We start from the raw sequence: 18,038 nt of genomic DNA, 5'->3' as shown, positions 1-18,038 counted from the left end.
GCATGCCGCCCTCCCTCCATTAGGTCTGTCGTGGTGTAGTTAATGGGGGATTGTCGCCCGCACTAGGCGGGTGGGCAGGTAAACTTGGGGAGAGTTTGGTGATGGTAAACTCGTGTCTGTAAGACAGAGTTTACATTAACTGTGATGGTTATTGATTGGTTAATAAACTTGGGTCTATAAAACAGAGTTTACAGCAAGTGTTATGGTTATTATTGGTTACATTTCTCCCCAATGTTTGTAACCCCGTTAATAAACACCGCGTGCCTTCTTTATCCACTATTGGTGTCTGTGTCGGTTATTTATAAGAGTTTGGTAAGGTTTTATTAAAGCGCAAGATTCCATGGCTTCTGTCCACGGGTGTAGCAATATCCCGCTGCGGATATCCGCTGCGGGAGCCGCCGCCGGGGAGCAGGGAAGAGCTGACGGCTCTCCGTGCTGAGCCTATCTGACAGATAGGCTCACTGCAGAGAATCACGGTGATTCGCAGTATGCTGCAATTTAAATCCCGCGAGCGGAGAATCGCTATGATTCTCCGCTCATGGACAGCGGGGCTGCGTTTCCACAATAAGTTTATGGAAAGCATTCACTGCGTTCGCCGCGGTCGGATTATCGCCGCAGTGAAAATTTGCCCGTGGACAGCATGGAGGATATTATACTGTAGTACTGAGCAGTTAATTTAGCATTGGTATAAGATAATACACAACTTACTAGATGTGTCAGCATCTCTGTGTCTCTGTTCTCTCACTTTCTACAGCTGATCCCTCCTCCTCTCCCTCCCCACTTCATAGACTTCTATGATCAGCATCTGTAACCTGATCTCTAAGTGAGCTGAGCCATCTTGGCTCACTCAAGATGTATTTTAGCAGTAAAGAGAGTGAATGATCAGTGCAGGAAGTAAGAAGAGGGGAAGAAGTGGCTGATAAGTGGAGAAAGAGGCATTGTTCTCTACAAAGATATATAACAAAGTTTCTTATTTTCGCCCATAGTATTGATTTGATTTATACTAAGTATGTTGAAATGCTAGTGTCTATTAAGGTAGGGTCACATAACAGAAACAGGATTTTAGAAGCAAGGCTATATAAAAATCCTGTCATGGTCCAAAAAAAAAAAAAACAAGCAACTTTCCAAACAGAAGAGGAGCAGAAAGACATATTACAGCTAAGTGCTAAATAAAGCAAGTATTGTGAGCGTGCGAGCCGGGTGTATTGGAGGGTTATATTGTTAAACATTGTTACATTTTAAAGCACATATAGTCTGATAGTGGGTTTCAGTCTCCCTTACTTTGCTCAGCGGGGTTACCCAATCAGAGTGTGATAAATTGCATCTGTATTATTGTACCTTATCACCACCGGAAGTGTGGGTGGTGACAAGATACAGGCTGCTGGACAGCCTGGGCACGCTCCCAGTTTTTAATTGGCTGCAGGGCTGCCTCCCTGATACTTTGAAAAAAGTTGACAAGCTGCTTGTGTTTGAAGATCCTAAGCCTTTATTATTAAAGTGTCAATACATAACAATCCAACAGAGAGGACGCGTTTCGGTCTATAGCAGACCTTGTTCACCTAACCTTTTTAAAACGTCACTTCCTTTTAAATCTAATACCACTAAAAAATACCAAGGACAGCTGACAATTAACTCCTGCACTGCCAGTGTCAAGAGAATTGTGTCAATTGCAATCCACAGACATGGTTGTCATATTGACATAGGTTATTTTTGTTATATCCACCATTGGCGTGGATTTAATTTACAACCCATATTGGGAGGGGATAAAAAAAAATAAAAAATAATATATATGTATCCTTAATGAAAAATTATCAGGATAAATACAAATATAAACATTGAATATACAAAACATACAGAGGATACAGAGAATGCAGAGTATAAACGGATGTTATCCTGTTCATTAAGCACTGATGGTTACTATATATTAATACCAAGTCACCAAATAAATAAATGCCTTAGCTATAAACTATTATTTATGATTGAGTGAGGCGGTAAGCATACCAATTTTTCTTATGTGGTCTGCTTCCCCCTGCTGGGGCTCTCAGGTCCTGGCACTCACCAAGAGCGGCTTCCCCGGCGGCACAGCGACTTCTTAATACTGCTAACCTCAACTCCCATCCAGCCTTGCCCCCACCCCCGCCACACCCTCGCTCTCCCTCACAGTCACTCAGCACTATCCCTGGAGTGTCACCCACCACTGTCCACTAACCCTCCAGCCTTCCTCTGCAGCCTTCCCCTCAGCATCCCCCTCCCTTACTGTCACCCAGTGCTGTCCTGTGCAGTCTTACTGCAGTGTCCCTGCTCCCCTCCAGCCTTCCTCACAGCCTCCCCGTCCCCCCTCCTCACTCTCACCCAGCGATGTGCTTTCGAGTCCCGGATGCTGCGCCACCGCAATTCCCTCAGTGTCCGCCCATGCTCTCTGGTTTCACGTGCTGCCAGTGCAGGGAGGCCCCCAGGCAAGCCGCTATCGCCACCATAGAAGCCACTGTACAGCCGGGGAAGGCAGCCCTGCAGCCAATTAAAAACTGGGTGTGTGCCCAGGCTGTCAAGCAGCCTGTATCTTGTTACCACTCACACTTCAGGTGGTGACAAGATACAATAATACCAATTGCATCTAAGGAACATCCTGTGTTCTTCCCAAACAGAGGAGGAGCAGGAGTAGTACAGATAAGTGCTACATAAAGCAAACATAAGTGAGCCTGCGTACTGTCATCATATATGTGTGACTTTGGATTCATGGACTTCGGAAGAGTTACTTGCAGTTATTTACTGCTTATCTATTTGAATTTTTGCATGTATTACTTTCATCTGATCTGTTACATCCCCATTAAGAATGTGCTCCATGACTGACTATGCCGTCCAGTGTAAATCTTGTGCCATGTATGTAGTCCTTGAACAGCCAGGGGTGCATACTACTGTACACGATGTGAGTGTGTTGTGCATTTGGAAGCCCAGATCCTGGGTCTAAATGAGCAGCTTGCAACACTGAGATCGTTTGGCAACCTGGAAAGGAGTTTGCTGTTCATCAAGCAGGCGCTCGTTGGGGATGATGTAGAGATGAATGTGCGGGATGATCAGGCAGCTAGCTGGGTGACAGAAGGAGGAGTAGAGAGAAGAGAATCAGGGAGGTTAGTCCTGAAGTGGCACACTCCAACAAGTTTGCAAAGTTGGCAGATGAGGGAAAAGCCATTACAGGATTAGCACTGCTGCAGCAGGACATGCCCTTTGACTGCCAGGGGGGTGTTTGCTCCAGTAAGAAGGGGAATAGGAGCACAGGGCAGGCTAGACAGATCCTGGTAGTGGGAGACTCAATTATTGAGGGCAAAGATAAAACAAACAATCTGCCACAAAGACCAGGATTATCGGTGTGTTGTCTTCCTGGCGCTCAAGTTTCAACACATCACAGATCAGGTTGACAGATTCCTGGGAGGGGCTGGTGAGGACCCAGTGGTTATGGTGCACATTGGCACCAACGACAGAGTTAGAGATAGGTGGAAGGTCCTTAAAAATAATTTCAGGGAACTAGAATGTAAGATTAGGGCAAGGACCTTCAGAGTAGTATTTTCTGAACCGCGTGCCATACCAGAAAGGCAGCGGGAGATTAGGGAGCTAAACAAGTGGCACCGGAGTTGGTGTAAGCAAAAGTGGTTTGGGTTCCTGGAAAACTGGGCTGACTTTGCTGTTCGCAACAGGTTCTACCGTAGGGATGGGCTTTATCTCAATGTGGAGGCAGCAGGTAGAAGATAGATAGAAGTTTGGAGGTGTATAAACCCTTAAGGACCTTTTTTTTCTTTTTCATTATTTTTTTCCGTTTTTTAGTTTTATTAGGGGTAAAAAGCTAAAAAACCTTTTTATTTACAGTTTATTTTTAAAATGAGTATATGTACGCTAAAATAAAGTATATGAATGGGTTCCTCATTTTTTGGGGACGTTTGGATATATTATTTGTATAGTTTTGGATTACAGGGTGCATATGGTGCCAGTTTACGTTGATATTGGTGGTGGGTCATTTTCTTTTTTATGTATATATTTTCATATTATTCTGCTTTTTTTTTTTTACTTATTTTTGTAACAATTGTTTTTTAACATCTATGTCTACACATTGTATTTTTTTCTTAATTTCACACTTTTCCACTGTAACTTGGGCATCCATAGAAGCCCCAATTACAGGGGAAACCATCCCCCTGCAGTGACAGTAGTCACTAATAGAGAGTTAATCTGGGTTAGCTAGGACCCTGCAGCTTTGCTCTGGCAGGTGGCTCCCGGCAGTCACATGATTGCCATGTCGAACAGCAGAAGTGACAGTTAGAACAGTTAATAGCGATACAAATAATATTTAAAAAAACACCCCAAACATTCTAAACTGTATAGTGACTAATGCTAGAAGTCTGACCAATAAGGTTGACTAACTGGAAGTAATAATGTCTAAGGAAAACTACGACATAGGGAGAATATTTGTCTGGATCGGCATGCTCCAGGCTCTTCCTTGACATTTTCATACACAGATGTGGATTCCTCAAGAATTTTAGCTGGATCTATGGTGGATGGGGCCTTTTTGAGCTCTCCAATGATGTTCATGCTACAAAGAAAATGGGAAAGTGACCAGAAAGTATCATCTTCCTGACCCTGCATATGGTTACGTTGACTGAATATTATAAAGTGAGGAGGATTCCTCGAGGGTTACGACGACATCTTAAACCCACTCTCCTTCCTAATAATACCTTATTTTATTCAACGTTCGACAAAAATACATTTAATATTATGCTATTGAATATTGAATTATTGCAAGTAGAGATTGGGCTTTGTCCCTCAATCTCCTTCAAGTTATCCTTATATTTGTTACAAATGATGAATCCCAAGGACTGGGATATGTATAAGAATTAGATGGATGTAGCCCTTAAACAATTCAAGGATGGGATTGAACAGATAAAGAAAATGAAGTGGTTGCGCGATATGGAGGATTATAATAACGGACACGTATTTAAATGGCAATTTTTTTTAGATAAACTCAACAGGATTCAAATGGATTTAAGATGAGCAAATGGAGACGGAGGAGACGCAACAGAAAGGTTCATCATCAATATGGCTTTTCAACGGCTGGTTCCAAATTGACCTATGAATACACTAGAAATTCGAATGATGGTTCTTTAAAAGGAACAGAGTAGCCATTACTCAAGAGAAAGAAAAAAAGGCAACAGCCAGCAGAGAAGGTGTCGGAAAAGTAGACGATCATACAAGAGATGCTCCATACAAAGTGACCAGGTTTAGGGCCAAATGTACCTTCAAGAACAACAGGAAGACTTATTAGTGAATATTTGATCAAAATCCCTGACTTAACTAAAAAATGTTAAATAATATGGAAGGGTTTTCTTTCTGGCTGATTTCTAATGGAATGGTACCAGCTGGATCTTTATTTGCACAGATTTTTTTTAAAGACTTAGTTTAAAGGCTTTCTTTTCTGAACAGATGGCCAGATCTGATGATGCTGTGCAGACCAACACCGATAAAGGATTTTCCTTGAAAGGTATTGGTCTGAATAACAAAAGTAAATTTAAGACTCCGCACACCAATCATTTTCTTGACTCATATATTAAATTGGTACAGGACAATATTTAAGAGAAATGTACATTTCCAGCATGTATATGATCACTTAAACAAGGAAGAACGTGAAGCTTTGTCACAACTAACCAATGATGAATTGATCAACATCAAGTTGACTGATAAGGGTGGGGCTGTGGTAGTAATGGATTCTATACAATAGCAGGAGGATATTTTGCGACAGCTTGGTGATGCTGAGGTTTATTAACGTCTGAGGGAGGATCCTCCTGAGTTTTTCCAAACTAGCATTAAGATTCTGCTTGAGAAAGTTTTGGTTGATGGTATCATAGATCAGAAATTGACCCACTGCTGACTGTGTCCTCCCGCTTGGTGCCAGTATTGTATACACTCCCTAAAATACACAAAAATTTGGAGACTCATCCTGGTAGTCAATCCTATTATTTCGGGACAGGGGTCTCGATACAGGGACAGGGTTCAATAATATTGCTAAATTCCTTGATAGGGTGCTCCGCACCTATGCGGTGACTGTGAGATCCTACATATGGGATAATAGGTATTTTCTTACTAAGATCAGTAATTTCAAGGTGACTGATAGGACCATTTAGACCTCTTCCGATGTGGTATCTTTATATGCTTCTATTGTACATGGCAAAGGTTTGATGGCAATGCAGTATGTGCTGACTAGCTCGGATCTCTCGCCAGGGTGTACACAGTTCGTGCTAGTGCTTCTGGAGTTAATCCTCAAAAACAATTATTTTGTTTTGGGGGATTTTTTTTTTTTTTTTTTTTACAGTCAGCAGCAAGAGATAGCCATGTGTTCTAATGGGTTTTAAAGCTCTTACACCAAGCAACGATCATTCATTATTAGTTCTGCGAAAAATTGTGAGAAACAGAGAGAGAAGGAGAGAAGGGAAAGCGAAGAAAGCCCGAGGGGGACAGAGAGCCGGGAGGGGAGGGGACAGAGAGCCGGGAGGGGAGGGGAGGGGACAGAGAGCCGGGAGGGGAGGGGAGGGGACAGAGAGCCGGGAGGGGAAAGAGGAGAGGAGGGAGGGGAAAGAGGAGAGGAGGGAAGGGAAAGAGGAGAGGAGGGAAGGGCAGGGAAAAAGAAAAGCAGGAGGGGAGGGGAGGGCAGGGAAAAAGAAAAGCAGGAGGGCAGGGCAGGAAAAAGAAAAGCAGGAGGGGAGGGGAGGGCAGGGCAGGAAAAAGAAAAGCAGGAGGGGAGGGGAGGGCAGGGCAGGAAAAAGAAAAGCAGGAGGGGAGGGGAGGGCAGGGCAGGAAAAAGAAAAGCAGGAGGGGAGGGGAGGGCAGGGCAGGAAAAAGAAAAGCAGGAGGGGAGGGGAGGGCAGGGCAGGAAAAAGAAAAGCAGGAGGGGAGGGGAGGGCAGGGCAGGAAAAAGAAAAGCAGGAGGGGAGGGGAGGGCAGGGCAGGAAAAAGAAAAGCAGGAGGGGAGGGGAGGGCAGGGCAGGAAAAAGAAAAGCAGGAGGGGAGGGGAGGGCAGGGCAGGAAAAAGAAAAGCAGGAGGGGAGGGGAGGGCAGGGCAGGAAAAAGAAAAGCAGGAGGGGAGGGGAGGGCAGGGCAGGAAAAAGAAAAGCAGGAGGGGAGGGGAGGGCAGGGCAGGAAAAAGAAAAGCAGGAGGGGAGGGGAGGGCAGGGCAGGAAAAAGAAAAGCAGGAGGGGAGGGGAGGGCAGGGCAGGAAAAAGAAAAGCAGGAGGGGAGGGGAGGGGAGGGCAGGAAAAAGAAAAGCAGGAGGGGAGGGGAGGGGAGGGCAGGAAAAAGAAAAGCAGGAGGGGAGGGGAGGGGAGGGCAGGAAAAAGAAAAGCAGGAGGGGAGGGGAGGGGAGGGCAGGAAAAAGAAAAGCAGGAGGGGAGGGGAGGGGAGGGCAGGAAAAAGAAAAGCAGGAGGGGAGGGGAGGGGAGGGCAGGAAAAAGAAAAGCAGGAGGGGAGGGGAGGGGAGGGCAGGAAAAAGAAAAGCAGGAGGGGAGGGGAGGGGAGGGCAGGAAAAAGAAAAGCAGGAGGGGAGGGGAGGGGAGGGCAGGAAAAAGAAAAGCAGGAGGGGAGGGGAGGGGAGGGCAGGAAAAAGAAAAGCAGGAGGGGAGGGGAGGGGAGGGCAGGAAAAAGAAAAGCAGGAGGGGAGGGGAGGGGAGGGCAGGAAAAAGAAAAGCAGGAGGGGAGGGGAGGGGAGGGCAGGAAAAAGAAAAGCAGGAGGGGAGGGGAGGGGAGGGCAGGAAAAAGAAAAGCAGGAGGGGAGGGGAGGGGAGGGCAGGAAAAAGAAAAGCAGGAGGGGAGGGGAGGGGAGGGCAGGAAAAAGAAAAGCAGGAGGGGAGGGGAGGGGAGGGCAGGAAAAAGAAAAGCAGGAGGGGAGGGGAGGGGAGGGCAGGAAAAAGAAAAGCAGGAGGGGAGGGGAGGGGAGGGCAGGAAAAAGAAAAGCAGGAGGGGAGGGGAGGGGAGGGCAGGAAAAAGAAAAGCAGGAGGGGAGGGGAGGGGAGGGCAGGAAAAAGAAAAGCAGGAGGGGAGGGGAGGGGAGGGCAGGAAAAAGAAAAGCAGGAGGGGAGGGGAGGGGAGGGCAGGAAAAAGAAAAGCAGGAGGGGAGGGGAGGGCAGGAAAAAGAAAAGCAGGAGGGGAGGGGAGGGCAGGAAAAAGAAAAGCAGGAGGGGAGGGGAGGGCAGGAAAAAGAAAAGCAGGAGGGGAGGGGAGGGCAGGAAAAAGAAAAGCAGGAGGGGAGGGGAGGGCAGGAAAAAAAAGCAGGAGGGGAGGGGAGGGCAGGAAAAAGAAAAGCAGGAGGGGAGGGCAGGGCAGGAAAAAGAAAAGCAGGAGGGGAGGGGAGGGCAGGAAAAAGAAAAGCAGGAGGGGAGGGGAGGGCAGGAAAAAGAAAAGCAGGAGGGGAGGGGAGGGCAGGAAAAAGAAAAGCAGGAGGGGAGGGGAGGGCAGGAAAAAGAAAAGCAGGAGGGGAGGGGAGGGCAGGAAAAAGAAAAGCAGGAGGGGAGGGGAGGGCAGGAAAAAAAAGCAGGAGGGGAGGGGAGGGCAGGAAAAAAAAGCAGGAGGGGAGGGGAGGGCAGGAAAAAGAAAAGCAGGAGGGGAGGGGAGGGCAGGAAAAAGAAAAGCAGGAGGGGAGGGCAGGGCAGGAAAAAGAAAAGCAGGAGGGGAGGGCAGGAAAAAGAAAAGCAGGAGGGGAGGGCAGGAAAAAGAAAAGCAGGAGGGGAGGGCAGGGAAAAGAAAAGCAGGAGGGGAGGGCAGGGAAAAGAAAAGCAGGAGGGGAGGGCAGGGAAAAGAAAAGCAGGAGGGGAGGGCAGGGAAAAGAAAAGCAGGAGGGGAGGGCAGGGAAAAGAAAAGCAGGAGGGGAGGGCAGGGAAAAGAAAAGCAGGAGGGGAGGGCAGGGAAAAGAAAAGCAGGAGGGGAGGGCAGGGAAAAGAAAAGCAGGAGGGGAGGGAAGGGAAAGAAAGCAGGAGGGGAGGGAAGGGAAAGAAAGCAGGAGGAGAGGGAAGGGAAAGAAAGCAGGAGGAGAGGGAAGGGAAAGAAAGCAGGAGGAGAGGGAAGGGAAAGAAAGCAGGAGGAGAGGGAAGGGAAAGAAAGCAGGAGGAGAGGGAAGGGAAAGAAAGCAGGAGAGGGAAGGGAAATAATAATAATAATAATCTTTATTTGTATAGCGCCATCATATTCCGCAGCGCTTACATAGACAGGGGATAGAGAAAGACAAAAGTACAAACATTACAGAACCACGGTTACATAGTAATCAATTGATGGAAACAATAGGGGTGCGGGTCCTGCTCCAACGAGCTTACATACTACAAGTAATGGGGTGATACAGAAGGTAAGGGGCTGGCAGTGTGCACGGCATGGCGAGGTGGAGAGTGAGGGATGCTATACACATAGACAATGGTCAGACATTTAGCCATGTGACGGCAGAAACAGTATGACTGCAGGAGCGGTTTAAGATGGCTAGCAGGGATTGCAGTCAGTAGGTCAGGGAGCATGTTATCAGGCGGAGTACAGAGGGGTTTGTTTAGGGAATTCGGTATGCCTCCCTGAAGAGGTGCGTTTTTAGAGCACGCCTGAAGTTCTGCGAGTCCTGGATTGCTCGGGTAGCCTTTGGTAGTGCGTTCCAGAGGACCGGTGCTGCTCTGGAGAAGTCTTGGAGGCGGGAATGAGAAGTTCGAATTAAAGGGGCGCTCAGTCTGGTTTCGTTAGCAGAGCGGAGAGCCCGGGCTGGTTGATGGATTGAGATGAGGGAGGCGATATAGGGGGGCGCTGCACTGTGGAGGGCTTTGTGGATGAAGGTGGCGAGTTTAAATTGAATTCTGTATTTAACGGGCAGCCAGTGCAGTGACTGGCACAGGGCAGAGGCGTCCGAGTAGCGGCTGGACAGGAAGATGAGCCTGGCTGTCGCTTTCAGGATGGATTGGAGAGGGTAGAGTCTGGTGCAGGGGAGGCCGATCAGCAATGAGTTGCAATAATCGAGCCGGGAGTGGATGAGGGCGACAGTAAGCGTTTTTAGCGTGTCCACAGTGAGAAGAGAAAAGAGCGGATTCTTGCGGTGTTCTTGAGGTGCAGCTGACATGTTCGGGCCAGAGATTGGATGTAGGGGGTAAAAGAGATCAGAATCAAATATGACTCCAAGGCAGCGGGCATGTTGTCTAGGAGTTATGGTGGCGCCACACACTGAGATGGAGATGTCAGGAGGAGGTCAGTTAGTGGAGGGTGGAAATACCAGCAGGTCAGTTTTAGAGAGGTTTAGTTTTAGGTAGAGAGAGGACATGGTGTTAGAGACAGCGGACAGACAGTTAGTGATATTTTGGAGTAAAGGTGCAGAGATGTCACGGGAAGAGGTGTATAGCTGGGTGTCATCAGCGTAGAGGTGGTATTGGAGGCCAAATCTCCTGATGGTTTGTCCAGTAGGGGCTGTGTAGATAGAGAAAAGAAGGGGGCCGAGGACAGAGCCCTGGGGGACCCCAACAGCAAGGGGAAGAGAAGGGGAGGTAGAGCCAGCAAAGGAGACACTGAAAGAGCGGTCAGATAGGTAGGAAGAGAACCAGGAGAGGGCAGTATCCTTTAGGCCAATGGAGCGTAGCAAACTGAGGAGGAGTTTGTGGTCAACAGTGTCAAATGCTGCGGAGAGGTCGAGGAGGATCTCGATTTAGCTGTCAGTAGGTCATTGGATACCCTAGTAAGGGCAGTTTCTGTCGAGTGTTGAGGTCGAAAGCCAGACTGTAGGGGGTCTAGGAGAGAGTGCTCTGATAGGTAGCTTACAAGGCGGGAGTAAACCAGCCGTTCTAGTAGTTTGGAGATAAAGGGGAGCTTTGAGATGGGTCGGTAGTTGGCAGCATCAGTCGCGTCCAGAGTCGGCTTCTTTAGCAGTGGGGATATGATGGCGTGTTTGAAAGAAGAGGGAAAGATGCCAGAGGTCAGAGAGAGATTGAATATAGTGGTGAGATGGGAGATGACCACTGGGGAGAAGGAACGGAGGAGGTGTGAGGGGAGGGGGTCGCTAGCGCAGGTGGTGGGGCGAGCAGAGAAGAGCAATTTGGAGACTTCTTCCTCTGTCGCTGGTCTGAGTACAGACAGTGAGCAGGAGCTAGATGCAGTGCTGACAAGACTAGGGTCAGGGCTAGTCTGGGATTGGGAAGTTATTTCCTGACGGATGTCATCAATTTTCTTTTTGAAGTAAGCAGCCAACTCTTCGGCACTGAGATCCGTCACCGGGGGCTGTGGTTTAGGGCTGAGAAGGGAGTGAAAAGTATCAAAGAGCCTTTTAGGGTTGTGGGATAGTGAGGAGACTAGAGAGGTGAAATAGACTCGTTTGGCGTGGTGGAGGGCGAGGTTGTAGGTTCTAAGCATGAATTTGTAGTGGAGGAAGTCTGCGGACGTTTGCGATTTCCTCCACAGCCGTTCAGCACTTCTAGAGCACCGCCGGATGAAGCGCGTTTGAGGCGTGAGCCAGGGTTGCCGAGGTCTACATCGGATGGCTTGGGTCCTGGGGGGCGCCGCTTCATCCAGGGCATGTTTGAGAGCGGTGTTGTAGTGAGCGGCAGCTAGGTTGGGGCAGGTGAGGAGAGAGATGGGGGACAGAGAGGACTGTAGGGATTCAGCAAAGTTCTGGGTGTGAATGGCCTTAAGGTTCCTGTAGGTACTGTAGGTAGGTGGGTCTGGAGAGATGTTAGGGAGCGTGACAGAGAAAGAGAGGAGGTTATGATCCGAGAGCGGGAGAGGGGAGTTAGTGAAGTTGGAAGCAGAGCAGAGCCGGAGGAAGACCAGATCCAGAGTATTGCCATCCCTGTGAGTGGGAGAGGCTGTGAGTTGAGAGCGACCAAGGGAGGAGGTGAGTGAAAGAAGCTGAGAGGCAGATGGAGAGTTGGGGTCATTAGTGGGGATGTTAAAATCACCTAAGATGAGGGTTGGAATTTCACAGGATAGGAAGTGGGGGAGCCAGGCAGCAAAGTGGTCCAAAAACAGGCGCGCAGCACCTGGGGGGCGATAGATAACTGCTACTCGCATGGACAGCAGGCGGAAAAGCCGTAGCATATGTACTTCAAAGGATGGAAAAGTGAGTGAGGGTACAGGGGGAATGACCTGGTAGGTGCATTTCGGGGAGAGAAGAGCACCTACTCCTCCGCCACACCTGTCATCTGGTCTCGGGGTATGGAAAGAAAGCAGGAGGAGAGGGAAGGGAAAGAAAGCAGGAGGAGAGGGAAGGGAAAGAAAGCAGGAGAGGGGGGAATGAAAAGAGAGCAGGATGGGAGGGAAGGGAGAGAGGAGAGAAGAAGGGGAGAGAAAGAGAGTAGGAGGTAGTACTGCATACAAGGACAATGTGGTTGTTAAAAAAAGCTGTGCCAGCCTCCTGTTTATAGGGGGTATATACTGTCACCCAACTTTCTAAAAGGTGAATAGAGAGTCCAGCACTCTGACAGAAGAGAACAGTTTTCTGTATTAAAAGTCATTAATATCTATCCGGTTAAGCAAGAACCATCTTCTAATATGTTCACTTGCTCACCTTAAATAGAATCACGTCAGGCTCAACTAGTACAGAAGATGTGAGAGAGCATTGGTCAACTTCATGGATGAACGGAAACCGCATTAAGAACACCTAATTTGGCTACCCATTTGCCATGTTTAGATTCTCGTTTGAGGCTAATGATCGGCTCTGGAGGACAGAAGATACAGAACTATCACGGCTACAGTGGAATTTCCACAGCAATTAACCCCTTCATTACCTAATAAGCAAAGTGTATACATTCACCCTGAAACTCTTGATAACACATCTTCAACTGAAGCATCCGAGTCTTTTCCATTTCCATGGTGACATAACTATGAAGCTATATGACAGATATATTGTGAAGTTGACATACTGGCGGTCTATATTTAGTCAACCTTACGGCTTGTCGAAAAGGAAATAATTATATAAATAACCAGAGCAGAATAAAACAACAATGTGAAAACTTTCTTGCCAACATCCAGAAGATTATTAGATGGCATAGTTTGGCAAGAATTCCCAGGAAACGTTTAACCTATTACTTGCCCCCCAAAATCCCATAGTGCAACCCTTATACGAGCTACAAATCTCCTGTGTGCATTAAGTCTCTTCTGCATGCTGGAAGCTCTAAGAGTTGAGGCACACAGCGTGCTTGCACAACGCACGGGCAGTGCAGAATATTTAGATACACATGAAGCTACTTTGAGGATGCTGAAAATGTAACATGTAGACCGGATTTACCGCATGGTTGAAGATTTGGTTTCTACTTAGACCCATTGTAGCAAACTGTGGGGCATAACAGGATCTTCTGCAAGGTCGTCATTATTCAGGCAAGTCAGATACAGTGATTGGTGTGGAAAGATTTTAAGTTGAGCCCCAGTTGACATGATCATTTTACCCACTGACATGTAGAAACTACAGCTGTGGTCAGTCACATTTGCGCCGTTAAGATGGCCATATACAGGTCCTATTGCCCGAGTACAACAGCTAGGTCACTGCTCATTAAAAGGGGCATACACTTATAATTACAATTATTCCAAATCTCAATATTTCCATAGGTCGTAACTATTTGTTTTAGCATAAAACAATTCCATTTAATGTCATTTTCCGGTCAGATGGTGAACATTTCTCATTACAGGTGGGGAGGCTCTGGTGAAGAAGTACTGCAGTCTGACTGTCTACTACTGAACTCTACTATACAGCTTCTACTGTGCACTCCTATAGACTGGAGAGCAGATGCTAAAGACTTTTTTAACCCCTGCATGCCCCAAAAGAGTAAATGCATAGGTCTCAGTATATGTAAAATAGCTCCCGGCACTGTAAACAGGTAGAATAAATATGTAGCACATAGCATGCCTCATGGCTACATAGCGCTACTCACATCCAGGATGACAGAGATGCCCCTCCTGCAACCGGGCTCGGGCATGTCCTGCACCAGCCTGACAGCCTCCTCTCCCCGCAGCTCTTTGTCACTCTTGTCGCTCATCTTGGTGACGATCCAGCGGAGCAGACCGTCCAGTCCCCGGACCTGAGAGTGCTGCTGCTGCAGGAGCTTGTGGACGCTGGTCCTGCAGTACCGGGCTGCCTGCTCACACATGTCTGAGCCCGGGAGGGGGAGAGCAGCCCGCCCCCTGCTTGGAGGCACGCCCCTCCGGCTCCTGGCCACGCCCTGGCCACACCTCCTGCAGTAAAGCGCAGACCGTCCCGTGTCAGTGTTCCGCGGCGGAGCACCGCTCCGGATCGAATCTCTGTGCGTGCCGGTGAGCTGTCCGGGCCGCCATGCTAATTCAGAAGATAATTTTCTGTAAGCACCTTGAAGAAGAGGCTAAGAGCCACCACGGGGGAGGGGGGAGGAGGGGAGTTAGTATTGACTCCGCCCCTTCTTTTCTGAATGCAAGAGAATGAGCCAATCAGGATGTGCGGCCGCTGTGGAAGGGGTTGAGATGGTCCCGCCCCCGCAGCTTCATTAGGGGGATCCGCTGACCCGTTAGTCGTCCCTCCAGGAGCAGCAGCGGGCGTCCATAGTGGTGGCAGTTGTAGAAGAGCTCCTGCACACCTACCTTGGGACGTGGGGAGATTTCTGTTGTTCTGAGCCTTCTTCAAACCTGAAGAACAAGAACAGCAGATCTGCCAGATGTAGCGCATATGCTAGAGCTGAACCACGCCATTACCTCATTAAGTAGAATGGGCTCACCAGCATGCTGTAAGAGAAAATACGAAAAAAGTTTGGTACAGTTAGCCAGTAGAGCAAAGTGTGATTGTTCTCAGTATGAGAAACCAAGCAATCTTGTAGATATGATACCTTTTAATGGCTAACAAAAATACATGATGTTATAGCGAGCTTTCAAACCTCCCAGGTTCCTTCTTCAGGCTTAATGGAACAGATCTAAAAACGTATTTATATAAAAACATATACACATTGATCACATGAGAGGGCACAACCATGGTGACTTTAATTTGCACTTAGATATATACCAGAGAAAGGATAAGAGGGCACAGACATGTTGTGATTAATAGCACTTAGATAAATACCAGGGAGGGATGAGTACTGTTGTATCTTGATGCCACTGGAAGCTAGGGGTTTCATAGGGCTTAGATGGAGGAAAGCCCCTGTCAGGCCCCTAGCTCCTGATTGGCTGCCCACCCAGCACAGCTCAGAGATCGAGAGCACCGTGGAAGGAGTTTGTGCTGGGCTGGAGGGTTAGGGGTAGTTTAACAGTTAGGCTTACATTATTAGCTGTAAATGCTTCCATGTGAGTGCCGGCTGGCATTTACATGGAAGAACTGACACCTAATAATGTACGCCTAACAGGGAAACTAACCCTAACCCTCTATCCCAGGCTAAAGTCAGTGCATGCTCCTAGGACCTTGCTGCCGCTGTCCCCTGCAGTCTGAACCCCCGCCGCCGCCATCAAAGTCAGTGCACGTTCCTAGGACCTTGCCGCCACTGTCCCCTGCAGTCTGAACCACCGCCATCAAAGTCAGTGCACATTCCTAGGACCTTGCCGCCCCTGCCCCCTGCAGTCAGAGCCCCCGCCGCCGGCAGCACCTTGCTGTGTCAGCTAATGCGTTATGACGTCTGAAGCCCTTCCTTCTCACCGTCAGCAACTAAGGCAGAAAGGGGGGGGGGGGGTAAGTGCTGGCACCCGTGAGGTCCTGCACGCATTAAGGGGAGACAGCAGGAGGCAAGGAGAATCCAGAGCGCCGGGCGTGTTACTCACTGCAGCCGCCGGGGACAATTCTGTGCAGCCCAGCAGAAGATACAGCGGCGGAGGAATGAGTGCAGCCTATCAGCGCCAGAGTGATGCGTGCAGCCAATCAGCCACTGGGGGGGTGACCTGGCTGTCAAGCTCCCTTAGGCCTCCTTCACACGGTCGCGCGCTTTTGTAGTATTGCTACAATGCTACAAATCGCATGTATGAGAAGCCCATGCTTTCCTATGGGTTCCTTCGCACATGAGATGTTTTGTAGCATGCTACAAAACGACACACGAACCTTGCAGGTCCAGCGATATGCCCACGACACGCTAGGTTTTGTAGCCCATGTTTCTCTATGGAGCCTTCCTCTCTGTTGCATCGCACGAAAACGCGGTTTGCATGTGATGCAACTTTGACAGTAGCAGATGCTACAAAGTCGCGTGATTCTGTAGCGTCACATGCGACTGTAGCGCTACAAAATCGCAGTATTGCTGCGAGAAAATATCAGTGATATCATACGGTGCAGCGATGTGATATCGCTGCGATTTTCTCTCAGCGATGCGGTGTCGCCTGTGTGAAGGAGGCCTTACACTTTGCTACACCCACCACATCCGATGGAAATCCAGGTACAACAGTACCGGAGGGATGACCATAACAGTAAAGAATTAGTCCAGTAACAAGGAATATGAAATTTATAGTCTCTAAATTGATGTTAGGGGATCAACACCAGGCCAACATGTTACCTCTGCTCTGGGATTCTCATATCTCGTAATCTCCACTAATGTAGAAACCCTCCTCCGAGATTCATACCGTTTCTGATAGTACCGAAGGTGGTTTTAAACTTATATTCCCAAATTCTTCTGTGACGCTGGGACATAAAAGTGCCTTTAAGTCTAATAACATTCATATGTTGTGCCCGTGACTAGAAAAATGCTCAGCCGCCGGTAATTCTGTCTTTCTCTTTAATCATGTGGCGATGCGATCTCATCCTCGCTTTCAGTTTTTGTCCTGTTTCTCCAACATAAAATAGTACAGCATGCAGCACTGTTTTCTTCTGGATTTTCTGCTGCATCTGCACCGAAGGTTCCGAACGGATTCCATCTGGGGGCTACTGCACAGATGCCGAAAACCGCAGACAGCCTCCGAACATAAACTAAGGCCCCCTGTCCACGGCAGTTTATTCGCCGGCGGTAAACCACCGGCGAATCACGCCGGCCGATGCTTCCCATAGCATTGCTATGGAAAGTGCCGGCCCCTGTCCACGAGCGGAGAATCATTGCGATTCTCTGCTCGTGGCAGGCAATTCGCAGCATGCTGCGAATTGCCCCGATTCTCCGCGGTCAGCCTATCTATTAGATAGGGCTGACCGGCGGAGATTCGCCGGCGGCTCCTGCTCCCGCATCGCCTGTGGACAGCCGGCCTTACGCAACTATTCACTGTAATTAGTTAAACGGACAGCACTTGGGTGCCCATTTGACAAGATTTCTATTTGTTTCCCTTATATCTTGAGTATATAATAATGTAGTCATCTGCGCTATACTCCAATGTAACAGAAGCCGTGTTCGGAGGTCTGGTCACATGGCTGTTTTCGGCACCTATAATTTAACCTCCAGACAGAATCCCACAGCATAGCGAAAAGCGCTGTGCCAACACTCCCTAAGAGGATGGAAAGAAGCAAGGGAGGATTTCCCGTCCATATGCAGTCTAGTTCATGGACAGCACATAGAACCATTATAGCCTATGTGGCAATACTCATGTGAGTTTTCTCCAGTCGCTTTCATTCTCAAGTCAAACTTCAAAGTGTATTTATTCCGAAAGGCTGCAGCGTTTTTGAATAAAACACACTCCGGGCAAAGAAAATACTTGTCTGGGGTTCATGTTGCCCGTGGTTAGGACGGCATGAAGTTAGTGACAGAATCCCTTTAAATTATAGACCCTGCTAGATACAATGCATCCCTCCTACATCACATTCCACTGATTACCTGCTATGAGCGCGGTGTACTTTATGCTCCGTGATGTATGTATGTGTCATGGTGATCTCCCAGATATTGACACTGAGCTCAGGGAATCAGCGACAAGATCCCAGTTGATGCACATAGCAAGCCCTCTGTTGCAGCTGTTGGAATTAGAGCTAGCTCCAATTCGGGCGGTTTAACCCCTTAGGTGTTGTAGTCATTGCTACCCACAGTATAGAAGTGCTTGAGAGAGTGAGGGAACTCTTGTCGCCCCACTTCCCCCTACTCCCACAATGCAATTTTGGGATACCAATGCAATATATAGAGATATGTCAGCAGCACACTTCCATATACCCATAAGGG

General features: G+C 48.4%; 1 protein-coding gene across 4 annotated transcripts in view; it reads right to left on the bottom strand.

Moving 5' to 3' along the window:
* NECAB2 (N-terminal EF-hand calcium binding protein 2) overlaps window positions 1–17,780 on the bottom strand; it is a 257,914-nt gene extending 240,134 nt beyond the window's left edge. For 3 of the 4 annotated variants that reach the window (XM_066582210.1, XM_066582213.1, XM_066582212.1), the window contains exon 1: window positions 13,905–14,132. In XM_066582210.1, the coding sequence (XP_066438307.1) occupies window positions 13,905–14,120 (216 nt within the window). In that variant the 5' untranslated portion in view covers window positions 14,121–14,132. Of the gene's footprint in view, window positions 1–13,904; window positions 14,133–17,702 lie in introns of those variants that run through there. The other variant, XM_066582214.1, reaches the window with a different exon arrangement.
* Between the last annotated feature and the right edge of the window lie 258 nt (window positions 17,781–18,038).

The sequence above is a fragment of the Eleutherodactylus coqui genome, chromosome 11 (assembly GCF_035609145.1).
Source record: "Eleutherodactylus coqui strain aEleCoq1 chromosome 11, aEleCoq1.hap1, whole genome shotgun sequence".
Taxonomy (NCBI): domain Eukaryota; kingdom Metazoa; phylum Chordata; class Amphibia; order Anura; family Eleutherodactylidae; genus Eleutherodactylus; species Eleutherodactylus coqui.
Note: the sequence above shows the minus strand (reverse complement) of the source record. Positions and strands in the feature narration are given on the sequence as shown.